Source organism: Leucopleurus acutus (genome assembly GCF_964270905.1).
Source record: "Leucopleurus acutus genome assembly, chromosome: 5".
Lineage (NCBI taxonomy): Eukaryota > Metazoa > Chordata > Mammalia > Artiodactyla > Delphinidae > Leucopleurus > Leucopleurus acutus.
This window is the reverse complement of record NC_139147.1, coordinates 98,871,428-98,884,174: the sequence shown is the minus strand read 5'-3', so window position 1 is coordinate 98,884,174 and position 12,747 is coordinate 98,871,428. Positions and strand designations below refer to the sequence as shown.

The window sequence follows — 12,747 nt, the reverse complement described above, 5'->3', positions numbered from 1 at the left end:
CACAGGTGTTATGTGGGACCTCAAACCTTAAACTTCTTGCCTTATGGGTCCAACAACTTACTTAGAATCTTGGTGAGTAGTTCACTCAGAAGGGTTAGTAACAGCCAGTGTATTTGGACTCATTGCGTCCAAATGGACCCATCTTTAAACCTTCTAAAGGCTTCCTTCTCACTTAAAAGAAACCCAAGTTTCTTGCCCAGGCTACCTCATCCCACATGAACTGATCCCTAATTCTTCCACCCTCATCTTGGGCTCTCTGTGAGCATCTCACACTCTACCCTGGCAACGCTGACTTTTCTGTCCCTGGAATATGCCAACATTTTTCCCACCTCAGTAGCTTTACAGTTCTGCTCCCATCCTTGGAATGTTCTGTGCCCATTTGTTTGTGGAACTGCCTCCTCTTATCTTTCAGGATTCAGCCCAACAATCAGAGAGAACTTCACTGATGCCCCTCCTTAGTCACGTTCCATCACATTGTCTTGCTTTATTTTCCTCATACCTTTTATCAATATCACTATCCAAACGTATCTTCTTCTGTTCAGTTATTTATTTATTGTCTATCATGACCCTAGGTGATAAATTCAATGAAAGCAAAGACCTTGTTTGTCTTTATACCCCATATACCCTTAGCACCCAGCATTGTGTCTGGTATTTACAATAGAAGATGGTCACAAAAATGTATTTGTTGAATAAATGAGCAAATGAATGAAGATATCTCCAGGCTTGTAAAGGATCCCTCTTCACACTTTGGAATTCCTGCCTTCCAGAGACCCGAGGGACTCTATTATGGTAATAGAAGGCTGGTCCTCTGTGTCATTTATCTATATATCCATCCACTTACCGCAACCCCTGCTCTTAAAAATTAACATCAAGTGTTATTGGTAACCATTTATGTTCCCTATTTCCTACTTGGGAAAAGATGATGTTATACATTAATCACTTCATTTTATAGTTTGCTGCCCAACAAGGCTTGTTATAATGATAACCAAAAGTGTTTTAAAAGCAATGAAAATGAAAGATGTGGTAGCCATGAAGCATTCAAACATTTTCACTAAAATAAAATGATTCAGTGATTTTCATAAAGCAAAGTTAATCTTTATCATCTGATCCCTCCCTTGCCCCGTAATTGGAGACTAACTATATATCAGATGAACAACAGTGGCAAACCTCACAAAGGCACCCTGGTAAGAAGGGACTTAGTGACTATGTCAACACAGCACTGCAATGACCAGCTGTTGTTAGCTTATGAACATACGGTATTCTGAAAACTTTCTCTTCAATTCACATCCTCCATCCTATTCTAAGTCCTCTAGGTAAGTGCTTCTCAAACTTTAACGTGCATAAAAATCACCTAGAAGTCTTGTTAAAATGCAGATTCTGATTCCATAGATCTGAGTTGAGGCCTGTGATGCTGCATTTCTAACATGCTCCTGGGTGACGCCCAGGCTCTATCCACTGCCCACATTTTGACATCAAGCTTCTAATTCCTAAATACAGACTAGATCAGGATGGCCAGGCTGTCATTTAATTTCAGCCATCACTGTGTAACAATCAGGTAACAAAGCAACAGGTTGTTGGCAGAGTAGTGAGAGTTTATCAAAATGCTTTAGTGGTCTTCATATGGCTCTTAAATGATCGTGCTTGGGACCTGTTCAACCTTTTTTTTAAGACATTTTTTTATGAGCCGTTTTATTTTTACAACAAAAGTGAAAGGAAGGTACAAGTATTTCTTATATATCCCCTGCCCGCACACATGCAAACCCTCCCCTGTTATCAACGTCAGTCACCAGAATGGTATATTTTTTAGTAAGGATGAATCTACACTGACACATCGTTATCACCCAAAGTGTATTGTTTACCTAAAGTTTCACTCTTGGTGTTGCACAGTTTAAGGATATTTAAAGGATAATGACAAATATCCTTCATTATAATATCATACCGAGTATTTACATTGCCCTAAAAAAATCCTCTGTGGTCCCCCTATTCACCTCTTCTCCTCCTCCCCTGGCAACCACTGATCTTTTTATTGTCTCCATAGCTTCGCCTTTTTAGAATCTCATAGAGTAGGAATCATACAGTGTGTACCTTCTCAGATGAGTTTCTTCCACTTAATAATATTCATTTAAGATTCTTCCATATCTTTTCATGGCTTGACAGCTCTTTTTTTTTAAGTGCTAAATAATATTCCATTGTCTGGATAGTAAACTGTACCACAGTTTACTTATCCATTCACATGCTGAAGGACATCTTCGTTGCTTCCAAGTTTTGGCAATTATGAATAAAGCTGCTATAAAGATCTGTGTGCAGGCTTTTGTATGAAGATAAGTTTTCAGGTCCTTTGGGTAAATACCAAAGAGCATGATTGCTGGATTGCATGTTAAGAGTATGTTTAGTTTGTAAGAAACTGACAAACTGTCTTCCAAAGTGGCTGTACAATTTTGCATTCCCACCAGCAATAAATGAGAGTTCCTGTTGCCCCACATTCTCACCAGCATTTGGTGGTGTGAGCATTCTGGAGTTTGGCCATTCTAATGCGTGTGTAGTGATAACTCATTGTTCTCTCACTTTGCATTTCCCTGATGACATATGATGTGAAGCATCTGTTGACTCTTTTAAAAAAACGTTTTTCACATGTTAATGACTTCTGTTTTATAGGACTCAAATTATGGTGATATGATATAAACAAAGATATAAAATAATAGGAAGGATTTTTTTACTTCTAAGATATCTCTGAGTTTTGTGCTCAGTCTGGATCTTCAGTTATCTAAGACTTCCTGGCATGAATCATGTGTAGAAATCTCTCATTTCCTACTAAAAATGAATATATCTATAAATGCATTCTTCTTGTATTTAATTATTTGTTCAAGTAAGAAGATTTCCACAATATTTGATTCTTTTTCTTTACTGGTACTAGATTTAAGATAGCACTTTAAAGCAAAGATATATAAGGTTGATTTTCCTAAAATCCTGTGTGTATACTTTCTACCTATAGCTTAAGAATTATAGAGAGTAAGTTTGTATATCAATGAAAAACCAGTATTGTCTCTAGCACAGCCTTCTGAGTAGGCAGATTCTGGCTGAGTTCACCATTTCTGAACTATTTTGCCCCTCTTTGTAAATTGCAGGTTACCATGGATATGCAAACTCTGTCTCATCTGGTAGAGTGTTAACTGACTCGCTCCCCTTCCTTGGAAGCACCGTTTTTGTACCTACCTGCAAATTGGGTCAGGGACAGTTATCTTGCACAAATTATCAATTCTCACCAAATTTTCAATCCTCCCACTTTTCTTCAATATCTGACCACAATCTTCCAAACTTTTTCAATTCTCACGTCTGTCTAAAACTGAGAACTAAAACCTGACAGCCCAAATCTTTATTCAGACTCTGTGCTGCCTTGCAGCTGTCCTTTGCTCTCAGGACCTTCAGGACACCAAAACAACTGACCTTCCCCCCTCCTAACATCTGGTTCTACAGAAGCAATGCCAACAAGAATCCCTGAGAGACACTTCTCAGACACTGTTCTGCCCCACCCAGAAGATTCATGATCACCTCTGGGCTGTTCAACAATGAGCGGTAATCATTCATCTTGAACAAAAGTAAGGGGGCTGAGGGCTTCCCTGGTGGCGCAGTGGTTGAGAGTCCGCCTGCCGGTGCAGGGGACACGGGTTCGTGCCCCGGTCCGGGAGGATCCTACATGCCGCGGAGCGGCTGGGCCCGTGGGCCATGGCCGCTAAGCCTGCGCGTCCCGAGCCTGTGCTCCGCAACGGGAGAGAACAGGAGAGGCCACAACAGTGAGAGGCCCGCGTACCGCAAAAAAAAAAAAAAAAAAAAAAAAAAAGTAAGGGGGCTGACAACATTAACCTTTACCCTGTGCAACTAGAAAGTGGAGGCAGTTAAGAAATGGCCCGACCCTCTTGCGTTCCAGAAACAGATAACAGCAAAGGACCACTCTTCTCTCTCTCATTCTGAGATAAGACCCTCTTCACCCTCCTCCCTAGTCTAATAAGACTCATGGATTCATTGACCTGTCTCTACAATAGCTCAAGCCCCCTTCCTTTTTTTGAGATACTCCTCTTTAATGACTATTCTCCCTGTTGCAATAGCTTGAATAAAATCATCTCTTTAATTGTCCCGCACATTTTGTCTTTGACAAACAACAACAACAAAACAATTCACCTGAGGTATCACTAATGCAGCATTTTCTCTACGCTGGAAGTTTTAAAGATTTTATAGGTACAATATGATGACTTCTGGGGAATTTATTGGCAAAACCTGACCCAGAGGCACTTCTAAGTAGATTCCAGTTTTTTGAATAAAGCATATCAAAAAGGGATTTCAAGCTGTTTGAGAACCCACGGGGAACAACTTGGAAGCTAAAGAGAGAGTGTGAAAGATGTTTCAACTTGAAAGGGAAAGAAAGAAAATACAAAAGGACATTAAAAACACAGTAGGTAAAACTGAAAAGTCACCTGGGGCTTATGAAGTGTTTGAAACTGTCCCAAGTTCCAAAGCGGTAGTTTAGAATGTTGAAAGTAAGTCTGGCAAAATGCCTCTCATCGTACAATTGCCAAAGAACCTTCAGCACACTGTAATTATGGAGATTTCAGGAATGTGTGTAAAATGCAGTGCGAAGACTTAAGGTAGACTCTGTAATGATAGTGTGGAGGAGGGCATGTATTAGTAATTGAGATTTTTTTTAAGTGCTCATTTATAATAACAATTTTTAAATTCAGTAACCTCCTACGAAAAAGGAGATGAACAATTTTAAATGAAAGTGTTAAAAATAGGTAATATTATAGTGAAATAGCTGGTTTTAGAAAGCCGCATAAGAATAGGCTGCCTAAGGACTATGATTTCAACGTTATCTGAACAAGGGAGGCTGTACCTAGAAATATTAATAACATGGACACCTGTAAAACAGGGACACTTCTCAACTAGGGTCCACCTTTTACTAGCTATGTGAGACTAGGTATATTATTTAATCTCTTTTTTCTATCCCACAGAGTCTATGCCAGAGACTCTTTATATAGTAAATAGGGGCAATAATAATTCCTGTAACAAAGAGCCATTTAGTGGAATAATAATAATAAAATACCATCAATAAAGAAATGTATCAAACTCTTATTAGGTGAAGGCTCTGTGCTAAGGGCTTCACATGGGTTATTTCACTTAATGTTCACAGCAACATTATGAAGACGGTAACTTATACGATGCCCATTATTAGTTGAAGAAACTAAGGCATAGAGAGTTTAACTGACCTGCTCAAGGTCATATAGCTAGCAAGTGGTAGAGTCTTGATTTGAAGCCAGGTTTATGCTTGAAATTTTGCCCTTACTATACCTTTATTGCTTTGAGTCTTCCAAGTTTTATTCATTCTATAAATGGAAATTCTCCAAAAGACAACCATAACCGTTAACACCTTATAACTGAGTAGGAATCATGACTGTGATTTCAAAGCTTATAAAATAATGTAAAGGACCAGGAGTGGGATAAAAAGCATGAATAGCCAGGGAAGATGGTACTATGCCAATGATCAGTGCATTGCCCCTGAGCTCCAAAGCCACTCTTCACTGCTCGCTGCGTGATAATGGACCAGAGTCTTGTAAATGGTTCTCCTTTGACAGCTGGTACAATGTTGAGCTCTGTCACTAGAGGGACGCTGGAGGGGAAGTGGATTTCTCTCCAAGTGGGTGTTCCCCTCACCAGGCTCCTGCAGGGCAGTTCCTCCAGCACTAGACTCCTACAGCATGACTTCCCCAGGACCAAGCTCCTCCAGTGCCTTCTGCAGCTCCAGACTCCTGTGATGCAAGGATGGCTTTTCCAGAGCCACAGCTTCCCTTGCCACCCTCCCAGGTGACTTTGCAGCAGAGTGCCACCTGTCTGCCAGCATGCAATGAATGACTTTCTGTAATACCCCAGGAGGCAAGCAGAGGGCCGCCAGTGTGACTCCTCTCTGTGAACAGCCTCCCCTGCAGCCCCTTGATGGCTCTGCAGTGAGTTCTGAGACACATCACCTCCCTGTGGATGGCTTCCCCGGATGCCCCTGAGAGCAGATTTCTGCAAGTTCCATCTGCAGCAGCTCTGCCAACTTGCCAGGTGGCAAAACAGCTATAAGCACTCTTGCACAAGGTCTGGGTCTCCGCCCTAGCTTAGGTGGGCCTATTCCTTGGTCTGTCTCAGGCCTGGGAGTAGTGGCTTCTCTTTAGATCTTCTATTCCTGTGTTCTTTAGAATTCTCTTTGCTGCTGACTAGCCAATGTTCTATAATGTGCATATACTATATCTAAAATCGGAAGAAAAAATGAACTGAAAAATAAAATTAATTCTAAAACAAGCCTTGACTGTAGTTGCTCTTCAGTTACCATTCTTTTTCTTTCCTCCCTACTATAGTCAGTTTCTTGGAAAAGTGTTAGCTTTTCTTGGTAGATGCCCCACAGGTACCTCCGACTCAACATATTCCGAAAACTAACTCTAAATCATCTTCTCCTCCTATATTCCCTCTCTCAGTAATTGCCTCTCTTTGACACAGTTATCTGGGCTGGAAACCTGATAGTCATACATGTCTTAACATCTCATCAGGGCACAAAATCCTTTAAATTCTATCTCTGTAACACTTCTCAAATTAATAGTTACTTCCTTTCTAGGGTCCCCTTATCTTCAAAATAATAATAGTTACCATTTATGAGTGCTTAGTATGTGCTAGTCGTTGTGCTAAAATTAACCCACACAACTTCAGGAAGCAGGTACCATTAGCCCCATTTTACAGATGAGAAAACTGAGACTTTGTAGCTTATTTAATTTATCCAGATATAAACAACTAGTAGAAGGCAAAGTGAAAATTCAAAAGAAGATAGCTGCATCATACAACAAGTTCCCACCACTCTAATACATACACTGCCTTCAGTCTAGCCCCATTATAATGCATCAACTACAGAGTTTCCAGAAAGCTTTCTAGAATGCAAATCTGGTCATGTCACTTGCCTGCTTAAACATTTCAACAGGAATTTTGTTTCTGGATAGGATTTAATAAGTAGTGGGGGCTTCCCTGGTGGAGCAGTGGTTGGGAGTCTGCCTGCTGATGCGGGGGACGCGGGTTCGTGCCCTGGTCTGGGAGGATCCCACATGCCGCGGAGCAGCTGGGCCCGTGAGCCATGGCCGCTGAGCCTGCGCGTCCGCAGCCTGTGCTCTGCAACGGGAGAGGCCACAACAGTGAGAGGCCCGCGTACCGCAAAAAAAATAAAATAAATAAGTAGTGGCAGGTCTTCCTTCTCACTGCACCAGATAGGAAAAAAGAAGGTAAATTACAGAAATAATATTCTTAAAGCCTTCAGAGAGCTGTGAAAACAAATATTATCAAATTAAAATTCACGAGATAGTAGAACCATTCTCAGATGAGTTGAGATTGCCAAATCTTTTCTTCCCTTTGGGGATTAATCATGTCTGGGCATTGCTAAGAAACAGGCTTGCCATAGACAGATTTTCTAAGGGAAGGGAAAATCAGAAGAGCTTTTGATGACTGTGTGGGTTGGTGTGATGAACTGCAATTTGGAGACACTTTGTAACTGTGGCCAGGGTTCCCCACAGGACATATTCTGAGTGCTGGGGTAGTGTAGCAGGCTATGGATTGGACTGGGGAGACAGATTAATGTTTCCTGCGGTCACAATATGCCACTACAGGGAGAGGCCTAAAACAAACATTTGGAACTGAAAGTAAATGAAGTCTAACTAAAGCCATAACCCAGCACTGACCCAACTCCATCCCTAATTGGATTAACATGATCCACCCTTCATGCTCTCTGTCCAGCTAAGGAAAGGGTGCACTGCCTCAGAGAAAAAACTTAAGTTCAATATCTGTAGATCTTTAACACATAATTTCTGCCATATAATAAAAAATTATACAGAAATTACAGGACTTGCAAGAAAGAAGGAAAATGTGACCAATGACCAAGAGGAAAAAATAGACATTAGAAACAGATCCAAGGATCACCCAGATACTGATGTTAGCAGGCCAGGACTTTAAAATTATTATAAATATGTTAAAGAAAACAGAAAATTTGGACAAAATGGATGAAAACAGAAGTAATTTCAACAGAGTATTAGAATATATATAAACAAGATTCAAATGGCATTTTAGAAATATATACATATATATATGTACACACACATACATATAAAATCTGAAATTGGGAACTGATATCATGGGTTTAAAAGAGACTGGCAAAAGAGACAGGACTAGTGAATGCAAAGGTAAGTCAATATAAAATATCCAAAATGAAGCCCAGAGAAGAAAATAAAATGGAAAAATGAGAAGAACATAAGAAATGTTTGTGATATAATGAAAATCCAACATATGTGTAATTGCAATCCCAGAAGGACTGGAGAGTGGTAACTGGAAAGAAACAATATTTGAAAAGATAATAGCTGAGAATTATTCAACATTGAAGAAAGATGTATTCAAGGATTCCTATCAACCCCAACCAGTATATATACAGAGAAAAGTGTATTTATGCCCACTGTGATAAAACTGCTAAAAAACAAGGATAACGATAAAAATCTGTAAAGCAGCCAGAAAAAAAATTACATTCAAAGAAACAACAATAATATGAAGAGTGGAATTTTAAACAGGAACTATAGGAGCAAGGAAGCAGTGGGATGGTATCTTTAAAGAGTTGAAAAAAACTGCTATCTAGGGTTTTAAACCCAGTGAAAAAATCCTTCCAAAGTCAAAATGAAATAAACGCATTTTTCAGACACATAAAGCTGGGAAAATTACTCATCAGCAGACCAACATTATAAGAAATACTGCAGAAATTTCTTCTGAATAAAGGAAAATAATCTCAGATGGAAGCCTAGTACCCCAAAAAGAAATAAAGTACTGTAACCTCTAGAGTAATCACTAAAAGGCTAACACAAAGAGGTCTAAAAACTGAAGAATTAATAGAAGAGATAAAATGGGATAATTCAGAATACTTGCCTAAAACATTCCAATGGTTCCGCATTTCTGGTAAAATAAATACCAAAGTCCTTAACACAGTACACCAGGTGCTCCATGATTTGGCCCCCATTTACCTCTCTGGCCTTAATTCTCATCATGTCCCTTCAAGAACCCAGCCATTTGGGACTACTCATAGCTCCCTTAGCACACCATCCACATACTGTTCCTTTGCCAGAAATATCATCCCCCTTTTTTCTTACCTAACTAATATCAATTTAACTTTTAATATCTAGCTCAGGCACAATCTGGTTTCTCTGAAAAATCATCTATGAACCTCCACGTGATCCCACAGTACCCAGGGCTTATCTCTATTATAGCCTTTGTTGTAAAACATAATGATTTGTTTCCTTATCTAGTTCCCCAACTAGTCTTCCAGAGCTTTGAAGGCTGTGCCTCTACAAGTCAGCTCTGCGCCTCCACCACCCAGCACAAGGGCCAGCACAGAGAAGGCATTCAATATTCACCAGGAGGGCTAAACAAACACATGAGCAAACATGATTTCTGCATCAGCTATTTGAAGACTGCTATTATGCAGAGTATGTTACCATCCTCTCCCATTCTCCAGACTCTTATTTCTAAATAGCGCACCAGTACCTCAAACTCAACACATTCCAAACTCAACCCTATTCATCTGTGTCAAACTCAGTCAACGTGGCACCATCTGAAGTCACCCATTGCAGCCGGCCTGGAATCATTTGGACTTGTGCCCTACTTAAACCACAATGCGTCTTTCCTTATGTTTCCTTGATCTTGACTTCCTCTTCTCCTCCCTCACCCTTTGAACGCCTACTCATTTTAAGTTCCAGCTCTGAGCTGACTTCCACTAATTCCTTCTTATGCCCCAGGCAGAGTTAATCTGCCTTCTTCTCTGAGGCATCCACAGAACCTCATTTGTGGTGGCATGTGTCATGCATTCTGTTGTCCTCAGTAGTTTACATCTGTCTCTCCCTCAAGCCGGTGAAACTTTTTTAAAAAAGGAACTATTTTCATTTGCAGAGAAGGCAGATGAGTGGAAATATTTTAAAGGGAGCAAAGAAGAAAAATAGAAAAGCAAAAGAGAGAAAACATCTTTTTTAAACGGTGTGGAAATTATAGAAAAATTTTATATTAAGAAATCCAGGAGAAAAAATTCTCTTTGAAAATGTATTAGAGGTTTTTTTTTTCTATTTCCAACCAGCCATTCACCCCCAACTTCCCCTACACGTCCTCCCTGCCCATGAGGAGAATTTATCTGCCGATGAAGGAGAATTCTCCTGCTGCAGAACGTGCAAGGCTCCTCACAAAAACAGGAGCTCCCAGGGCTGAGGAGAGGCATTTGCTGCCCTCACCCTTGCTATCTCCCACTTCCTGGCTCTCCAGCTTCTGCAATCTCCTTCTCTCCTATTTCTCTTGCCTCTATTCTGACTCGTTGCTCCATCTTGCATGTTCTATGTCTGGACCGTCTTTACACTTTGTTCTGGCTCCCTGGATCTTGTCTTACTGTCTGTTCCCCACACTCTCTTCCGTCTGTGACTCAGCAGGACAAGATAAGTCCTCCCCATGTTTATTCTTGAAGATGAATCATCCTGGGGAAAAAGCAGTAGGCTGATAGACTGAAAGCCCAGTCAGATGCACTAAAGGTTATTTAAAGCCCTAATGTTTGTGGATTCATGTTTTTAGAAGAAATGAGCAGATATCATAGATGATCCTCCTGAGAGCAAATGAACTATTATAGATTTAGAAAAGAGAAACTGAGAAAAAGCAAAGGAAGCTGATAATAATTAGACTGGAAACATAGCGGTGAGAAATGACAGCTGTATCTTGTTTACAAGTGGAATTAAAAAAAAAAAAATGTTGACCAGCTGTTATAGGGAACCAAGCAGAGACAAGAGGCTTAAACTTCCCCAAGTGTAGACATAAATGCCTCCCTCCTACAAGGGTTATTATTTCTCAAGGATGATGTTGAACCCCCATCTCAGAGGATTTGAAAAGTTTAGAAACCACAGATCTCAGATGGTTCGAGTGCAGTTCTGATCTTTTGACTGTTACAAGTTGAAAACTTCTCTTTTCATTAATTATTTTAAATGAGTTCCCTGCAGTGTCCATATGCTTTCTGAGTGCCTCGCTGAGTAGCAGGTTGTGTTGCCTGCACTCCCGTCGGGTCCCTCTTTGCTGGTAGGATGCTTGTACAGAAGTTACTCTTCAAATTCTTAGACACTCGGAAGCCTATAACAGTCCGAAAAATAGAGCATTCTTTTGCACATCTTGTTTCCAAATCCTCAGAGATCATTCACTTCTGTTTTCTAAATTAAGCTTTCTTGTCAACTCATCATATTAGCCTAGCACAACAGCTGGAAGGCTCTAAGACAATACACTTTAAGTAGCTGCTATTTATAGTGTTTCACATGAAAAGAACAAAACCAGATTGTCAGAGACTCTGTTCTGAAGCTGCCTTAGGATATCTCTTTCTCTGGTATCAGATCTGAAAATTAAGAATGATTGGGGGGAATGGGTTCTTATTCATAGCAGACTCATTATATATATTCATGGCATTCTGACTTCAGAAAGGTGGCAAAACAAAAATATTCCTCTTATGTATTTTGGCCTGTTGGCTGTCCTTTCTGAGAACACAGATCGGCAGCTGAGCTATAAATCTTAGCTGTCAAACCATACTTCATTTCACTGCAACCTACAAGGCGAACAGTGTCACTTTCGTGCTTTTCTACTTTGTTTTCTTAATTGGTTGAGTTTCGTGGGGAGAGAGGGTGGACGTGGTATGATGGTTGAGGACTTACTTTCAGGAAGTGATGGAAGCTCTGGAATTTGGGGACATTCCTCCTCTGGCTCTTCCCTAAAGTATTTCTCAGGGTCTAGAAGAAAAGCTGACTTCAGGTAGTTCTTTCAAGTTTCCAATGCTTAATGACCTAAAACCGCCTTTACAACAGCAGGTTTTAAGGGAGGATGGGAAAAAAAAGTATAATATCATTAATTCCTCAGAAAGGGCTAGCACATTTCCAAGTTAACTTTTTAAAAAAAAAAATCTAACCTCCCTGTTACTCAGCTGGTACAGCTGCAGAACAGCAAACCCTATAAACACAGCTGTTCAAGATAAATCCATGTTCCTTTTATGCAAAGGGACCAAAAGAAACTCAAGGCTCCCCATTCATTTATTTTTCATTTTGTATTCTTTGCTATTTTCCCTTGAAAATGAATATTCTGCAGTTTTGGAAAAGCTCCAGTTTCTCTTTTATCTGCAAGAAAACTGTAGGCTTTGTGAGATGGAATCTATTTTTCAGCGTTTAACAACATATCTAAAATTTTGAGTTTGCAGGTTCACTTTCATTTTGCTAAAATGTAAACCAGATCTTTATTATTGTATCTACGATGCACACAATGAGATAATGGGAAGGAAGACTCTTAATTATGCCCTTACAGGCAAAGTCTTGGACAAAATTAAAAAGTTTTCCTTTTGCTTCATGGGATAAATGGATAATGGAATGGAAGTCTACAAAAACTTAATTCAAGATGTGATTCTATGTTTGTTTAACTGTTAGCTCTGTGAAGGTAAAAACTATCTGTGCTTTTGTCATTGTGGTAGCTCAGTATCTAGGAAAAGTAAACTAACAGGTAAGTAGCACCTGCTCAGAGACAAGTCATGTGCCATGTCAGTGGTTCTCAAACTGTACCAGGCATCAGAATCATCTGCAGGGCTTATCAAAGCATAAACCACTTGCACCATTCCCGTTTCTAACTTAGTTGGGTGGGGATGGGGTC

The 12,747-nt window shown here is 40.0% G+C and overlaps 1 protein-coding gene across 1 annotated transcript in view; it reads right to left on the bottom strand.

Annotated features, from left to right (window-relative positions):
- Positions 1 to 12,747, bottom strand: part of WDR49 (WD repeat domain 49) — a gene marked incomplete at its 3' end in the record, with an annotated part of 134,538 nt that overhangs the window by 6,083 nt on the left and 115,708 nt on the right. Inside the window, 2 exon segments of the mRNA XM_082839275.1 lie at positions 11,769 to 11,857; positions 11,859 to 11,897. Of these exon segments, the coding sequence (XP_082695401.1) occupies positions 11,769 to 11,857; positions 11,859 to 11,897 (128 nt within the window).